Source organism: Glycine soja, chromosome 8 (genome assembly GCF_004193775.1).
Source record: "Glycine soja cultivar W05 chromosome 8, ASM419377v2, whole genome shotgun sequence".
NCBI classification, from domain to species: Eukaryota; Viridiplantae; Streptophyta; class Magnoliopsida; order Fabales; family Fabaceae; genus Glycine; species Glycine soja.
The window spans coordinates 10,259,440-10,278,659 of record NC_041009.1 but is presented as its reverse complement, the minus strand read 5'-3'; the positions used below and the strand labels follow the sequence as shown (position 1 = coordinate 10,278,659).

The 19,220-nt window shown below is 31.1% G+C and overlaps 1 protein-coding gene across 1 annotated transcript; it reads right to left on the bottom strand.

Annotated features, from left to right (window-relative positions):
• Window positions 1-4,010: 4,010 nt before the first annotated feature.
• Window positions 4,011-6,278, bottom strand: LOC114421843 (homeobox-leucine zipper protein ATHB-6-like). Its single transcript, XM_028387934.1, has 3 exons — window positions 5,717-6,278; window positions 5,036-5,409; window positions 4,011-4,957 (listed from the first exon to the last, which is right to left on the bottom strand). Exons 1-3 carry the CDS (start codon window positions 5,775-5,777, stop codon window positions 4,454-4,456), a joined length of 939 nt encoding a protein of 312 aa, XP_028243735.1. The 5' UTR covers window positions 5,778-6,278; the 3' UTR covers window positions 4,011-4,453.
• Between the last annotated feature and the right edge of the window lie 12,942 nt (window positions 6,279-19,220).

Sequence of the window (19,220 nt, the reverse complement as noted above, 5' to 3'; positions counted from 1 at the left end):
CGTAGTATGACAAGTTAATTGTCTGATTTAGTTTCAAAATAATAAGATGAAGGGTAAAGCAAATGTAAAAGGACATTGCCCCACTGTGGTAACAATTTTGAAAAGCATGTCAAGACTGGAAAGAGACATTTAAAATGAAACAATTTTTCCTCTTTACTTAATTTTTGCTATATAACTTAGAGTTTTCATGTGATGATAAGTAAAGTTATGAACAATCTTTCAATAATAATAAATAATTTTAATTGGATACATTTAAACTACTAATCATGTTGGAAAAAATAGTATGCTTTTAAGTATGATGTAGGGCGTAAAACTCACAATTTATTTATTTATTTTTTACCCTAAGAATAAAAAAAAAATCATAACAATTCATATACTTCCTTAATTCACAAAAACTCCCTTAATATTATTTATAAGTCAATATTTAAACATATATTATTTAGTGTAAAATCAAAGAGGTAAAAAATAAGTACTGATTATTTACTTCACTACACATCACAATTAATTTCTTTGACTGAATCATATATATTTGAATTAATAAAAAAGAATCAATTAAATTTTTGGAGTGCTTGGCCAATCCCATATTTTCTTCTTAAACTTAAAAAAAAATGTGAGGCTTTAGAGGTGGCAAGTTTATTAGGTAGATGAGGTGTGAGCAATGGTGGTGTCCAAAGAAGGAACACTGTACACATTCTGGTCGTCCAGCTTCCAGCTTTGTTGCAATTTTTACGTGACGGTGACCTCTTTGAAATTGACATGTTCGATGCAGCAATGGTGGGACCCACATCACATGGCTCTACCAACACAGGAATCAAAGCTAGGGGCGCCATGTAGGGGACCACTCTTTTCCTTTTTTTAATAATTTCTTTGTTTTCCTTCGGGGGTACTGCATTACTTTTCTCTATCTGGCCCAATTTACCCCTCCTAACTTCCAATTCAATGGGTATTGGAAAATCAAACCTTCAAATGGAATCTGCTCGTCTTTTCCACTAGAAAAATAATTCATCCACATATTGATAAATAATATCAATTTCATTTACAAATTTAAACATAGCGTACCATTCTTCCAACTTGGACTGGGACCCTGTCCGAGAATTGCTGTTTGGAATTTCTCAAAGGTCAAGGAAAAGCAAAACAGTGTTTCCCCGCTTCACCACATCACCCTTTAATTAAATATCAACAGATGATGGAGAAAAAAATGAACAAACTGAATTACCCGTTATTTCCAGGGTTTTAGTTTGGAGTATGGAAATTAGTATTTTTGAAGTACCTATAGTTTTATAAAGTAATAAGTTAAATGTGTTTATCAAATAAGGTGCCATGACTACACACGCAGTCCTGTTCATGATGAGGGACCGTTTGAACAAAGCGGTGGACCAGCCCCATCACCGTACACGTGTACAATGAATGGGTTTGAAGAAGAAATAGAACACGTACTCGTACGCACGATCACAAAAGTTAAGTGCAGAATATCAGAGAGAGAGAGAAGATGGTGCCATGTGCGACCCTGCAAGCAATACAAGCGGGTTTATCAAGTGTGCTGATCCCCATTACTCCATCCGTACACCCCACAATAAAAATGTGGTTTTGTTTTAAGAAAAAAAGAAAGGGGGTTTGCATTCTCAGGAAGCAAACACAGCCTACGTGTCGTGCATCTTCTTATTGGCTGTTCGTGGGGTTGCTTTCTCTTTATTTTTTTTCATAATCATAATATTATTTTAAGAAATCTTCTTCTTTTAAATATGCACTACATTGACCCCGATGCATATGCTTTGATCTTACTTGATAGAAAAATTGAAAAATACTGTGTGCTGGGGGGTTTTATTTTTATTTTTAGCTTTTAAACTTTAACACAAAAGTGAAGGATGTTAATGTTACGAAGCAGATCCAATCATACGGCACAGCTTTTTAGGGACGTTTTCTTTAATCATATTTTGTCTTTTTCTTTTTTAGCACAGATTTGATTAAAGTGGTAGTAAAGGTCGTAAAGGAAACACAAACATACCTACTAGTACTACTGGCTCCCAAAATCTCATGCACGACTATTAGATGCCAAATTGGACAACATTTCGTTTGATAATAAACTAGTTGAATTCCTTCTCCATCCAAGTAATCCTTAAATTTATAATTACTACTATTGATTTTGGTCTTTAAATGTTTATATTAAATTATCCAATATTTAAATATTTAAGAATTAAAATATTTATTTTATAATTGAGATTGCTGCAACATTGTCTCAAGTTTGAAAATGTTATTTATATAAAAAAAAGTTTGAAATTGTTAAAGTGAGTGAAATTTAATGGGTCTACTCAATTAATTCAAAAAATTAAGTTGAGTTGGATGATTCAACTTGTATAATCCAACTCACATAATCTATCAATCCAATAAGTTAAAGAACTGATTGGAATGAGTTAGATTGATTAATTGGATTTGTACTTTTTTATTATATATTTTTTATAAATTTTGTGATTAAATATTAATTTATTAGACAAAATATTATATGAAACGTTGTGAATTTCATGTTAATTTGTTACTTTATTTTATATTTATTTAACTCATGGTGATAATTTCTAAAAATATTTATGTTAAGATAAATTTGTAATATTTTTATGATTGTGACGTCGTGTTTAAATTATTTATATTTATTTATTTGATAAGTTAACTTATGATTTATTCATTTTGATGAGTTAAAAGGTAAATTGAATTAGATTAAGTTGGGTTTATGAAGCTAATCAACATCAGCCAAGGCAATTTAATTCATGTTGTGTTATGTGTTTACCTATTTGGTTGCATTGATTCATAATACTTCTATATATGCTATCATTTGCACACACATAATACTTATGCTAATATTATTAGTATAAATAAACTAAAAAATATTAATCGAGGAATTTCGGTCAAATACTTTAAAGATAAAAAAGAAAAAATATATAAAAAATTATAAATTAAAATTTAACTTTTTAAAAAACACTAGAAATTATTTAAAAAATTTATTTATGAAGCAATCAAACAAACTTTTAAATTAATAAAATAAGTTAGAAACTAATTAAAATAAATTGTCAAACTTAACCTTATTTTCTTTTAGGAAAGAGTGTTTATAAAATTCAGAACAATTTGGTGGGATTTTAGTTTTTAAAATTTTCTATTTTCTCTTAATTTTTGAAAAAAAAATCTTGCCTTTTTAATATATTAATATTTTTGTTTTCCATAGTTATTCTTTAATAAAACACTTGTTTGTAGTAAAATGTGGTTGGATAAGAGCGATAACGCATAGTGGCTGTTACCAACAGATGATTAGGGAAAACTTAGTTTGTCCTTGGTAGTCTTGATGATAAAGATAGTGGGGGTGGGGAGCAAAAACGTCACCAAGGCTTTCAGCTAGTAATGTTGGTGAAGGTGACGGAATATTCTTCGCTACGTATTTTTCAGGTTCTAAATTCTCTTCCGCCATATCTATGTTTGGGAGATGTGAAGTTCATCAATGATAAAGGTTTGCTGAATTTTAAGGTTTTTTGTATGTTTTATCTTTTAACTTTTTAATTTTTAGTAAAGTTTATCCAATTTTAAAATACTTACGAATTCTCTTATTCATTAATAAACACAAAAATTTAAAATAAATTTTGTTAAAGTAAAATAAAAAAAATAGATACAAATAAAAAGTATAATTATGTTATAAATAAATAAATAACAAAGGATAAAATTCATAAATTTTTAAGATTTAAGAATAAAATAAGTTAAATTAATTTGTTAGGGATGAAATTTGTAAAAAAAAAAACAGAAGCAAAATACCCGAATAAAATTTCATATTAAGCCTAAATACTTTTAGTATGCTAATAAAAATGAAAAAAACATCGATAGTTTACAAAATAAAATACAAATTATGATTAAAACAATAATATAAAAACATTTAACCTCATATAAAAATTCTTTAAAAAACCATAAAAATTTTATTTTTTTTACAGAAATTTAATTTTAATCTTAAAAACTTATGAATTGGGGATTTTGATAAATAAAAAAAAAGGACAAATTAATCTAGTTAAAGTCTGGATAAAATTACAAAAGCCGATAAAAGTGGTGGGAGAGGAAGGAGTGGAAGCAGAGGTGAATTGTGGACTGATTTTTACAGCATTACTCACTAGATAGATAGATTTCATTAGGACCTAATCATCATTATTATTCATAAATTACCCCCGCACGGCCGAGAGATTGATGATTATTAGTATTATTATTACCCCTTTTTATCGTCATCAACCTCTCATCTCTGACCCCAAGCCATGCGTGTGCTTCAACCCCCTCCCCTCTCTCTCTCTCAAGCTCTTCAATTCATTCCCTCTCTTCTTCAATCTTCAGCATTTCATTTTTACAAAGTTTCTCTCTCAATCCCATTACTATACACCCTGCAAAATGCCCTCCCTCGCTCTCAATTAATTAAACCTCATTAAGCTTCTTCCTCTTAACTCCATTCCTCTGAACAGTACCACTGCAGAGTTGGTGCTTGTTCATCCGAGAAGAAATTGCAGGCCTCGTCGGCGCTAAGAAAATTGTGCTCCTCCATCTTTACGTACTGCGTCGTCGTCGTCTGGTACTGTTTCTGGAACTGGAAACAGTTGTTCATCGACGACGAAGAAGGCGACAACAAAAGCCCGTGACTTTGCAGAACCCCACACGACGAAATCGCCGCGTTATTGTTGGGGCTGTGGTTGTTGTTCTCCTCGTTCAAGATCGCGCTTGAGTCACTATCAGAAGAGCCATCTTTGAAATCCACATGGAACACAGAAGAACCCCCTCCCACCTCATCACTCTTGTTAAAACACTCGTAACTCAACTCCTTCGTGTCCGATCCAGGAATGGCGGTTTCACAGAGCGTGGTGGTCAGCATCTCTTCCTTCACCGAAACATCGCTTTCAGTGTTGTTGTTGTTCTCTTCTTGCACCAGCCTCGATTTCAATTCCTTTATCTGCCAACACAACAATCAAACAACCTTTCAGTACTTGTAAAGATTCCACATCGGCAATACAAGTGTAATTAACTCTACCTCTTTGAGTAAGGCTTCGTGGTCTTGTTGGAGGGTGTCGTAGTTAAGTTTAAGTGATTCATAATTGGCTTTGAGGACGCCGTAATCTCTTTCCAATTGCTTTGTCTTCCATCTGGCACGACGGTTTTGGAACCAAACAGCAACTTGTCTTGGTTGCAAGCCAAGTTCTTGTGCCAGCTTCAACTTTCGGTCAGGTTCGAGTTTGTTCTCTACTTCGAAGTTCTTCTCCAAAGCCTTCACCTGATCCACGCTTAGTCGTCGTTTCTTCTCAGAGTGGTGCCCTGGTTCTTCCACGCACCCTTCTTCGTCGAGTCCTTCCAGCATGGACTGAAACTCCCTCCCATACGCGTGGTTGTTCCTCGGACTGTGTTCGTCTGTTTTCAAATCAAGACATAATCATGGTTGGTCTAAGTGTAACTGTTGTTGTCTCTTGAAACAAACGAACACAAAGCATAATTCAACATGATGAGTTGTAATGTAATACTTAATAAAAAAAAAAGACAGAATAAGGAATTTGAGTATTAAAAAAAGGAAGGGTTTGAGTAATTGGGATGGTTGATTGTGAAAAAAAGTTGAGACAAGACTAGGCACAAACATGAAACACGCATCATGGATCCGTCTGAATTTTGAAATAAAATGGAAATAAAGTTAAAAACCGAAGTTTCAATTTTTTCAATTAACCTGTTGGTGGACAAATCGTCATGTGAGCACCCAGAGAATCAGAACTGCCAAGTCTCTTCATGAGTACAAACAAAAGCACGGAACTTTATTAAGATCAAGGAACTTAAATTTGATCCCTTTATTTTTTTTTTAAGTCAATGTATATTAAGATCTCAAGAAGAAAAGCTGAGAGAGAACAAGTAATTGTTTTTTTTTTTTTTTCACTTGAAAAAAGGCATGGAACAGGAATTCTGGTGTCTTAAACGGCGCCAATTTGCAAAGCAACCACAATACAACCACTCATTTCCATAAACTCCCATGTATTGTTCCTTCTCTCTTGACACCTCTTCTCCTTCTTCACCCATGAACAAATTCCAACACAAAGAACAAAACAAACCCACACAAGAAGTGAGCAATCTCTTTCTCACTGCACACTGGTCTCTTTTTATTCTCTATCTACATCATCACGGAAGGGTAGGGGAAGTGAATAGAAAGGGAAAGGGAGTGTTTTGGAAAGAAGGAGGAGAGTGGTAAGTGAGAAAGGGAAGAAGGGTGAACAAGTTCACAGGCCAGGGGTTGAAGAGAGTTTGTGTCTTTAAATAAACCAAGGTGGGTTAGAATCTGACTGGGGTTAGGTGACTGCTACTGCGGTTGGCTATGAAATGAACCCAAATGCAACTTTTTTGTTTTTGGGGTACCGGGTTAGCCGGTTACGCTTCAGTTTTTTCGACCGTTTCCTCGAGGAGCGCACAGTGTGGACAGATGAAAATGGTAACGGCGTGGCTTTCGGCAGCTTGCGTCCACTATTTAAGCCGGCTTAAGGTTTGCGTTACGTCAGCGTAGTAATACATACTTTCACGCGCGCTGCTCTAGCAGGTGCATCACAACTCTCCTTTCCAAATACTGAAACATGTTATTTCCACTATTTTAGACTTTACAAATATAACAATTTTTTACTTTAGACTTTAAAAAAATGTTATTTCATTTTTTTTATTGATTTTATTTTTTAAAATTATCCCTATCATTTTTAATAATTATGTAACATATACTGAAACATGTTACATTTTTTTATATCTAATAATCAAACTAAGTATTAGACGTTTACCATAATTTACAAATGCTGTTCAGCACATGTTACATTAATATTTACTTTAAGATGACATATGACTTCACATGTGTAAATGCATGCCATATTATTACTAAATATTGCTCTTTATTATAAAATAATTGGTGTTTAATAGGAGTGACAAAAATCTCGGTATTTGTGGATATCTACTTAAATTTACCTTAACTTATATGAGAATACACACTTTAATTAAGTATATATATGAGCATTATTTGCCTTTTTAAAACAAGGCGAGACAAGAATTGATATGTAATTACTCGACTCTGTCCCGTTTTTGAAAAATATATTGATTATATTTCTCTTATATATGTTTATCTTTTCATGAGACTTGACCTCATTTTTTTTATTGTAATAGATTGAATTTATGTTATGAACCATTAGATCTTTATGACCTACTCAATTAATTGACATTTAAAATTAATTTTGAATTTTAAATTAGATAAAAAAAACATACAAATATATTTTTAGAAAGTAATAATAATTTCCGGTGAGCGAAAATGGGAAAAAAACAAGTAGTATCCGAGTCTGAATGGGGACATGGAAGGGTGCAAAATTTTATCTTTATTGGAATCAGGACAAGGTTGGGGAGCGGAGACAGGGACCGAGAACCAATATCCATTCCTGCATTGCCTCATTATCATACCTAGCGTTTAAGTTTTTTTTTTTTTTTACAACAAAAATTAAGAAAAATAATAGTAACTACCAACTTAAATTAGTTCAGTTGATAAAAATATAATTCACGTTCCACAAAAAGTTTGTTCATATTTCACTCTCACAAAATTTTGTTTGAAAATAGCCTATAATTATAATTTTAATCTCAAAATTTATTTTGCTTCTAAATTCTCGACACTCAATTTACCTAATTTTTTTTGTTATAAATACGCTTTTTTGACTCAATGGATGACAAATTGCATAGCAATATTAAAGTCATCATATTCTAACCAAATTTTCTTAAGGTATGTTTAGATAATTTTTTTTCGTAAATATTGATAAAAAAAAAACCTTTTCATAAACTAACATTAATTTATATATAAGTTAAAAATATATTTTTGGAAAAGCTAATATGTAAGAATTTGTACACATTAACGCATGCCTAAACTCATTTCACTTTTTCCTCTTATTTTGGAGAAATTTATCGAAACATTCCTCTGATATGATGAGCCTGTGTTGCACATGAGGCTATGAAGGTCTTCTTGCAGAAGAGACTAGAATGAGCATCCAAACTGAGAAGGGGGAACAGACCTTCTTGGGTGCCTTTACAAGCAAACTCAAATTCTGTAGCCAACCAAAATATACAGACATGTAATACTCTTTTATAATTTTTATATATTTGTCGATATAGTTTTTTTTGTTATCAATTCATGTTAAGTATGATTTTTAAAATAATTATTATAAAAATTAACAAAAATATCATAATAAACCATAAGATAAAAGTCCTTTATATTGTAAGCACTAAGTACTTTATTTTTATATTTTTTTATGGTAAATTCTTCGTTTATTGATGAGAATCAAAAGCCATAATATCACACAAAGATTTTAAGGACTTTTAAATTATATTCATATATTTATGCTATAAATATAACTCACTGAGATTTAATTATTTTATCACGTAATCTTACCGATTAATATAATGTGGCAATAGGATAATTTTTTATTGTTATGTATAAAAAAAATTATACCTATAAATATGATTAATTGAATTAATGCACCAGCCACCCAATGCTGATGCTAAAAACTCGTTACTCCCCATTTTGCAATCACCAAATGGCAACGTATGACGGTAGCAATTTAGGCCAAAACATTACAACCTGGTTCCACCATGAGAATCGGCATTAGTTATCTTGTTGATCTTGAAATAGTCTTGTATTTCAAAATATGCATTGTTTGCTACATTTTCCGCTCAAAACGAGGATTCAACACTCTGCATCCGCTTGAGTTTGCGTGGCCATGCAACTTTCAACAATTCATCCCTTGATGTTTTTTAAAACCTTGTCCACCATTTGTGGTTTCTTAACTAACAAAGTAGACTTTTCAATCGTCATCAAAGAATTCGGCCACGTTGCGTCATTATGTAGGAGGAGCAGAGAGAAGAGAGAGGGAAAGAATTTTGGCAACAATATCTAATTAACACCCAAAGAAAAAAAAAATATTATAATATATAATATGATGAGAAAATAAGGATGCATAAAAATAAAAATTGTAAGTAGGAATGAAGGAGGCATCAATTGATTGGGCTGGGTATTGCATCCTTAAAATTACTACTCGTTTAGTGTTGTGTCTCCTTCCATCTCTCTTTAACTGTAAAATACTCAAATTATTTTTAAAAAATAATTTTTTTATCCTGACTCTCAATTTTTTTTTATTGGAGTTTGTAATTTTTAATTGAAGTGAAAAAAAAAATACTGATGAGTTGAGTGCCTTGCACATTTCATCTATAATAAATCACTGGTCTTCCCCCCTATTCTGACTAGGACTCTACGGTAAATTAGTAAATTACACATTAACTGAAACAGAGGCCTATATGGCTCATGCAGGACCATGTTGGGGATATAGGTACAATCCAAATCCCGTAATGCAAAAGAAACCACTCTCCAATTGACTATTAATTTCTACCAAACAAAAGACAATTTGACTATTAATTGCATATAATGGCATTCTCTTATCAAATACGACTATAGAAACCTTACACAGTTACATGCACTCCTCGTTACTTATCATTTGGGTTTGTTTAATTTAATAAGTTGAGTGTTGGATTTGAATACATAGGTCTTCCTGCCCGACTTCTTTTCAAATTTATTAGTATATAAGGATTAAAACGTTTGAAAAGTCTTTTTTTTTAAAAATAATAATAATAATAATATTCTAGTTAATTAAGAAAAGGCAAAGATGCACTAGCTAGTGTATATATATATATACATTTGGATTTTTTCTCTTCCCTCATTAACTATCCATTAATTGCAAATAATTTAACCACCTAATTCATGTACTGCTGTTTTCTAAAATAGATGGAATGAAAAATATAGAAAATATTAAGTAAAACTAAAAAGACACATACATTAATTCATTAAATAATTAAAATAAAAAATTATTTACGATTTTAAAAATATGCAAAATATATTAAAATTAAAGTAGTAAATATACTCTTACGACTTTAAAGCGTAGGGGTAAAAAAAATACAAAAGGAAAAAAAGTCTTGTCACTTTAAAGTCCTAAGAGTAAAAAAACATAAAAAAACTCTTATAATTTTAAAACCGTGTTTAAAAAAACAAAAAATTAAAGTTATAAATTTTTTGATGACTTCGAAAAAAAAATTCTAATACAATTTGCGGCTTTTAATTAAAGTAGTAGGTTATGGTATGACTTATTCCTTTCAGAATATTAATTTAAATTTTAGTCTCATTTGATAATTTTTTTTTAAAAAAAAACTCATTTTGGTGGTTTCCCTACAGGCGCCAATGAAAACCTTGAACGACCATCATGCAACCCTTTTTGTGACGAAGCTTAAGTTTACGAGTTGAACCGACCCTCACTGGCCTCAGTATTTTCCCTCCTTTCAGCTGAAGGTTCATGTTCATCGTATCTAAATAAATAAACAACTCACAAATCATAAGGTATTAATTTGACGTTTTGTCCTTTTAATCGTACATGGCACATTTATTCCCTTTGAAAAAGGTATTGTTATTTATAAAAAATCAATTATATTTTGAACTCTATTTATACACATTAGCAATTCCTCACAAAAATGATCATAATTTGACACCAGACAACACTTTCTAGAATTCAAGAATCTAGAGGATCAGTATTGCATATGGAAATCCTCCTGAATAAGAATTTTTTTACATGGCAAAAGGAAAGCTAGCTAGGCACATATGGTGATAAATATTGCGAAAGCAAAGTGCATGAGATATGGCGCATGTGATAAATTGTGTGGTGTTTCCAGCTTTGCTTTGATATTGTGTGTGTGGACAATTGCAACTCATTGGGCCCCACTCCCATGGAAAAAAACAAAATTCAAAAAGAAAATATGCATACTTTATGTCCAAAATGGGACCCAGTTTTCTAAAGTGGTAGCAACACGTGTGTGGTGGGCCATGGGGAGATAACCCCACGGGAAGGGAAACTGTTATCAGGAGTCCATCTCATCGGATTGATATATTTACACACTCAATAATCCCAAAACAGAATTCGGCAAGTTAAGGGTGAAGAAGAGACTTACAAGCCATAAAGATGAAGCTTGATTTGATGCTGAAAAAATTAATATTAAAAGAGAAAGGTTACATGTCTGAATCTTTCCAGATAGCAAAAAATTTAACTCTAACCCTCACTGCTTTAGGCCTCCAAATCCATCTTAGGATGGGTTCTAGCGTGCCAAGACCTACGCAGGTCTTGCACGCTGCCAGAGAAATAAGAACCGTCCGATATATCCGTAAATTATTGGATGACTTGGATTAATAATATTTCTCCGGTTAAAAAGTTGGCATTGTAACTGTTTTTTTTTTTTTTTAAAATTAGTTCACACGGTACACAAATGTCCTTTCTCTGTTGTCTAACTCTGGTTAAAGATCTCGTATATGCTACTCCCCCTGTTTCCTTCCTTTGAGGCATCGTATTTAATCTATTAATTTAATATTAAACACCAATTTTATTAAATGATGATAAAAAAATATATAGAAAACTTATATAAAAAGAGACAAAACTAAGGAATTGTGAATCAAAATTATCAATAACTTTCATTGTTTATTTGATTAGATTGTATAAATATGTATTAAGTAAAAACACAATTAAAATCAATGTTAAAACAACTTAGTCAACAATTTGAAATTGTATTTTTTTAAAAAAATCATTCTCTAAATCATTTATTTTGTTCTAACCATATCAGTACAAAGTAATTCTCGTTAGAATCGTACCATTTATTGAATTTAGTATAATACACCTATAATTATATATAAAAGAAATATGATATTTTGGTGTAATATTTTTATACACATTTTACTCATATGACTACATTCATAAATTAGTATTTTATTTATATAATTATTTTTACAAATCATTCATTAATTTTTATTATCTTTCATTTTATTTTAAAAAAATTGAAAAAGCAATTAGGCATGAAGTACTTGTTTTCGTCTAATATATATAATATTTTTTTGAATGCCTAATATATATTATCAAAAACTACAAAAATTACTGATTATTGAATTTATTTAGAAAATAAAATAATAGGTCTATTTTAACATGTCATATAAATTTAGTTGTCCTTGTATCATAAGTTTAGTAATTTAAAATTTTTATTTTTAATTAAATATAAAAAATGATAGCTTAAAAATTATAATAATATAAAAGTTATACATTATGAACTTTAAACTTAAGTTATGTGGATAAAATTAACTTAAAATTTAATTAAAAACTAAAAAATTAACTCATTAAATTATAAAATTATAATTTATTTAATAAGAATGACTAATAAATTAGGTAATTATATTAAGAATAAAAAAATATAAAATTTATAAGTTAACATTTTAAAAAATATAACATTTCCAAAATAGTGATTACTAAAAAAAATGTTTTTTTTATAAAAAATTAAGCAAATTTTTTAGTTAATAATTTTTTTTTAAAAATTGAAATATTTTATTCAACATAATCTTATTATCCGTGCAAGAGACTAGATCTTACAAGTTAAAATAAGATAAGAAAAAAGAAGAAAGTAAAGGAGCAGGGGTTTGGGAGAGAGAATCGTTTCCCTGGCATTTTGTTATACCACGTGACATTCATATCTTTTAAAAAAACCATTACAGTGCCAATCTTTTAACCGGAAGGCATATCTTTAATCTAAGTCATCCGATAATTTACGGATATATCAGACAGTTCTCTTGCACGCTACAACCCGTCCCATCTTAGAGACACACAAACCAAACATTCATTGGTTGCCTTTTGTGGGAGCTACATTATCATCTATCTCGGATTGCTAAGGAACGTTAATAAAGTTTAAAATGTATCCAAATAAACAACTTAATTAAACTTTAGTAAGCTTCTATCGCCCGAGTTATAAATTTAATTCATGAAACTTACTGAAACAACCTAAATAATTATTTTAATAAGTTTCAACAATAAATTTATTAAAGTAAGTTTGAAAAATACTACGAGTTATAAATATTTTTTTATAGGGCAAAAAAACTCATAAAAGCTCTTTTAATATAAATTATTTTGAAAAATACTAGCAACATTATTTCAAACACTCTCTTTTTAATCTTTCGAACATTAGTTAAAACCATCCAAATAATTTTTTTTCCTAACAAAATCACGTTACACATGCTCAAAGACGGGTTTGGGTGTACTGTTCCTAATGCAAAAACCAAACATAGCCACAAGAAGAGATTGCAGGGAGCTGAAAACCTTAGATGGGGGAACAGACATGTCCAATTTGTAGAAGCAATATGTTTGGTGAACCTAAGATTTAGGCAAACACAGGATATAAGAACAGAGAAACAGAGCATTTCCGACAAGGGGCGTCATTTTTGTGAATACAATGACATGTCAATATGTCCTGAATCCATGTGCCGATGTGCGCAAATAGAACGTGAACTCTATCCTAAGATTGCGTAAGAATAAGTCTTGAATAAGCCTGCATGGTCACTAGGACATAATTATTCGTGTCGCTGACTTGTACAAAAGCATCTGGGTAAGGCTCTGTTTGTTTTCAAACACTAATCATTTTTGAATGAATATCTGACGAATCCAACTTCTCCAGCTGGGTTTAACTTCCCTATTTGGTTGTTAAGCACTCCCCTCATACAAGCTCAAAAAAATAAAAAATAAAAACCTCGATTCTATCATTTTCAAAAAAATTAAATTTGTTCTTGTTATATACTCTGCTCTTGTCAACAAAATCCACAAAATAGAGGATATAGAAATGGAAGTCCGAACTCTCACTTTCAGCAAACTAGTAGTTGCATCGGGTGACAATTTAGTCCATTTTTTTACTAACCATTCAATTCATCCATATTTAAATTGAACCAATCCGTCCAATTATAAAAATAAATAATTAATAGATTAGCAAGACTAGATCACTATATTTAATTGGATGAATGATGAATCATATTTACCATATGTTTATAATACATTAGGTTAAGTAATTCAAAGTTCATTGGTCGGGCATAGGACTTTAAGGGACAAATGCTAGGACTTTACAACATTTAGATACAAGAATGTGTATAAATATTTTTTTTAAAAAGAAATATAATACACTATAAGCAGGAGGTTTTTTTTTTCATTAAATAAGTCATGCGTAGATTAAATTTTTAATACATTTTTCACATAGTAGTTTGTAGGAGTTAACACATCTAAAACTCACGCTATCGACGATTTGGGTTCAATTTTCAAACTTTTGATGTTGGTAACCGATACTTAAATTTCACTATATAAATTCTAATTGAAGTTGGTGGTCTTTTCTAACTTTGCAAGAGGATGTGTTTTCTCTTAATCTAAACCTTTTCTTCACAAGAAAAAAAAGTCTTCCACAGATTATGAATATATTTTTTTCTTTTGTCTAAGCTACAAGCTTTTTCTGTGAAAAACAATGATGCTGGAATTTTGTAAAATCACTATGGGTAACAAACTCCCTCTTAATGAGTATAATTCAATATAAAATCCATCCAATGCATTCATTTAACCCTTGTCCAAGAAAATCTTTATAAAAATGTAATACAAACACTATTTTCCATAAACTATAAGAAGCTAAAGCAAACGTTTATCACGTTACCTAGCCAAATTTAACCAAAATTAAAATTCTGCTATCAAACAAGATCAGATTTGACATTCGAGCATAAGTGGAAAACACAAGTGTGCTCAATTAGGTAGAAAAAACGACATCGTGGGTAGAACTGCCAAAAGCGGAACACACTTGCAACTGGAGTGCTTTCTAGCTATAAAGTTAGAATTTGTGATTCAAGATTTGTTTAGGAAGCAAAAGCTGGTTCTAGTCTAGGTTGCATGATTTTCATTTTTCAACACTGCATGGGCTGTATTCACACCTGGCCAAATTCAAACATAGTAATAATGCCCAAAATCTAGACTCCAAGCAAAATCTTTGGCCGCCATATTAGTGAAACTTCTTCTATAAGACAGTAAACTTAGGACCCACACAACCTTTGCTAATGAGTAAAAACGTTGCTCCCCTCCCTTGTCCGATCGTACACAAACAAGAACACATAAGACAAGGTAAGTTTAAGATGTGGAGAGACAAAATTTGAGGTTGCATGGAGGAAGAGGGAAACTTTGAATTTGCAACTCGCAACTTTCAAATGCATGGATTCATGAATATGAAATTTTGGGGGAAAAGCAAAGCTAAAACCACCTTAGGCCTTAGCTAACTTGTGAATTACAACGATCCTACAAATAAATGATCAATCAGCCAATCGCATGGCTTTCACAAAAGTGATTTTGATTAGTTCCAATGCTTTAGAAAGTAAGAAAGAGAGAGGCCTTTTTGGTTTGGTAAGGACCTACTACCAGTTACTGTGCATGGAATACAACAAAGATACACAAGGAAGAGAAAATTAATAGCAGATGAATCCCCCCACCACCAAAGAAAAAGAAGGCTTGATTTTGATTAGGTGAGAGGCTTTGTCGGACAGCGCATAACACCTAGTGGTAGGCAACTATGTTCTATTTTCTAACTTGTGAGTGCAATCCAAATCAAAGAAAGAATAACCAAAAGTTACGGGAAAGAAGACAGAATCTTGACGAGGAGGCCCTCCTTTTCCTTGAGAGTGTTATTATTATTGGAAAAATGATTATGGACAGCTAATTTTTTTTACACAATTATCCAATTACAATTAATCTATTATTTATAATAAATCTATTAATTTTTAAAATAATTATATTAAAATAATTTAAACGATAATTTATAATCACATCATAATATAAAATTCTTTTTATACTATCAGTTTATGAATATTAGATTTTATCATTATTTTTTCCCCTCTCTTTCTTCTAAGACACTTGAAGACGTCTGGTTAATAAACATTCCATTTTCTAAAGACAACCCAAATGATCACCTCAAAACATTTAACAGCTTTCTGATACCAGAAATATCGTCCTTTGTAGCTTTTGGATTGAGTTGAGAGATTCTCACAAAGTTTTACTCTACACTTCCTTTTGGAATATGATTTTTCTAACATAAATAAATTCATTTCAATTTCAATTTTAAGAAAAATCAAGATCTATAAAACTAATTCCTGATCACATCAGTAACAGTCAACTATTGAGCCTTAACTCTGTCATCATAAGACAAAAAATTCATGGCAGAACTCAAACAAACAAATGGAACAAATATGATGAGAGAAAAAAGTAACAGTTAAAAATATGAATAAACTTGCCTCATAATTGAGCCCATACTTGATTCATTTCACAAAACTATAAACAAAATAACATCACCACATAACATTATTAACGAAAATGAAAAAAGTCAATAACTTAAAATAAAATGCAGAAGCCATAGCAACTAGATTAAAACAATATTGAGATTCAAGTGTTCAAGAATCAGAGCAGTTATCCCTTTACTAATACATTGAACTAAAAGGAAGAAAGTTTCTATTGCACTAATTAAGGGTTTTAAAGAATAACATGATGGATCTCCTACCAACCATTTGTCATTCCTTTCTGAAAAGCAGAACAATGAACATAAATAAACGAAATGAATCCGATACCTACAGCCACTATGATCCATTTATGAAATGAAAAATGTATAATTAATGAAATCCGTACACAATGAGGCAGAGTACCAAGACACCCATTTTTTCCCCTTCAACCATAGTCCTTTCCTTATTTGGATGTTATATTTACATTTCAAGCTCATTCCACCAATGATCATTCCTTTGTATCCCCCACCAAGCATTCAAGCAAATAGAAATTTGCTTCATTCCATTCCCTTTCTATGCCTTTGTGGACCATTCAATACTACAGCACCCCATTCAAAACTACCACCTATACAATTAGTCTCTTCACTTTTCCACAATCAATTACATCACAAGAGATGATCATATACATAAACACAACACAAAAGCAAACTTCAAACGTTTCTTAGATAATTATATTTCCATGAATTATTGACAAATATTAGACATTAGTGATAGATCTAGAGGAAAACTTAGATGATTCAGTTGTATAGTAGTGTACTCATAATATTGTAAATAAATTTATAGGACAACGTTAAATTGTTTACAATACTGTTCTGATCAGGATCTCGAGATTACTTCAGTTAGTTCCGAAACCAAGTGTAGGTATAAAGGTGAGCATACTTGAGTACCCCTTGACGTGTTTATTTAGGCTAGTGAAGATGATCCTTAATCCCATTATAGCTTTATCCTCTTACCAAAATTACTGACTATATGGAACCAATTTATTGAAACTTATTTGTTGAAATAACTGTTTATTTTAATAAAATAAATAATTTTTGTTTTTTTAGTATGTTTGTCTAAAGTTTAAATTATTTTTGCTTAAAAAAACAGTTTTATATTTATTTTAAGAAGCTAATTCTATCTACTTATTAAAAAAACACTTTTTAAAAAAAAAAATTAAACTAACTTGCCCATGATTAGGTGTGGTAACCATTCATTTGAAATTTTGAACAAGTAGGGTAACACAGCCTATATGTATAGGGGGAACACAAACAAGACATTCCATATTTAGGAAGAAGATGAGCCTAAGTGCAACAATAAGGTTTCAGCCTTGTGATCTCATGATTACGAGTTCTTCTCTACTCATGGAGGTAAGGCTGCATGCATTTGATCCTCCACACTTGAACTGTCCTTTTTTATATTGCTGATTCAGGAGATATTCACATTATAAAACATGTAGGGAAATAAATAAATTCGCATACTTTGATCCTCATGCCAGGTCTATGATGCTAGACTGCATGCTTTGTTTCATAAAAATCGCACAGGGCACATATGCACCTAGGTCAATAAGCCAAAAAAGAGAGAAAACTACTTTCGGAGAATGTTTCAGCATCTGTTGTATAGCCAATTCTTCTTCTTTCCCTACTCAACTGCTTTTCTCATTGGCAAAAGACACGCCTTTAACCGAATCTATGATAAGAAAATGAACTTGAACAAACAAGAGTGACAGCAAAGCTGAAATGGACTTGATTTCAATATATAGAAAAAAGGTAGTGTATTTTCTCATAACATATTTCTACTTTGGATCCAAGTCACATGAAATGTTCAGTGATGGTGACAAAATTTTACAATAACGCAAAGACAAGGTTCATAATTTACATAGCTACATATTAATCACAACTTTTGATGGTTCTCAGTTGTCATACCCTGAACACTACAATTGAAGTACTTTAATACAATGGCCCATATGCCGAACTCAAGAGCATGGAATGATGTTTTTCTCTTGATACAAGGCACGATCTTTGACTTTTTTCACCAAACTAGTGTAGTTTTCCGGTAGGAGAGGGTATTTTAACTTTTAACATGGATTGTAATCATAGCTGATGTAAAAGATTACTTTTCTATATCGTTTATATTTACAATCGATATCAAAAGTCAAACCCGATCTTTTTCAAGTAACACTGGTTTGGTATCTAGTTTTAGGAAATCACCTAGTTTGGTTAAAAAAGTCCACGATCTTTTAGAACGATTGTCTGTGTGGGCTTGAGCACACAGAAGAGGAAAAGAATCAAATATTAAATTACCAGTGCCAGAAATTTCAGTTTATAAAATTTACCTAAAGTTGAGAAAAAAACAAAAATATCCTCATATATGAAAATGAAGTGATATGCATCCCAAAATGGATAAATATGTATGTCTACAAAAGAGAACGATAAGATTGTCACACAAAGTTTGAATCTGTTGCAGTTAACATGTTAGTACTGTGATTGCGCTGCCAAGACCCGAAACATAGGCGGAGCCTGATATGTAAGTTATTTGAAATCAAGAAAAAGTTACAAACAATACTCTGCTGCAGGTTAATTAACATTATTTGAAATCAAGGAAAATTTAATATATTTACAAATGGCAATGGTATGGAATCTAACCAGGGTGACCTTTCCATAACCATTGAAGTTGCCCTTTTCAAAGGCGAAAATGACATTTATATTTTATACTAAGTGGTAGGAGTCAGGAGATGACAATGAGATCATCACATCGATTGAAAAACACTTTTGTTTTTTTGCCTCCCCATTAAGCTCTAGTGAAAATCTCACCATCCAAGTTATAATATTGGAATAAATATTAAATGTGTATATTTTTTTATTGATTTTTATATCAAAAAATGATAATTTTTTTTTTATTAAATATTAAAATGGATCAGTAAAAGGATATTATAAGAAAATATGTTATTGAAGACTAATATAAACACCTGAATTTGTCTTTGATGAATCTGATAATATGA

Coding starts and splice junctions, on each gene's coding strand:
- LOC114421843 (XM_028387934.1), bottom strand. CDS start 5,777: ATGAAGAGACTTGGCAGTTCTGATTCTCTGGGTGCTCACATGACGATT. Junction 5,410..5,716: donor GACGATTTGTCCACCAACAG/GTTAATTGAAAA, acceptor ATTTGAAAACAG/ACGAACACAGTCCGAGGAAC. Junction 4,958..5,035: donor ACGAAGCCTTACTCAAAGAG/GTAGAGTTAATT, acceptor TTGTGTTGGCAG/ATAAAGGAATTGAAATCGAG.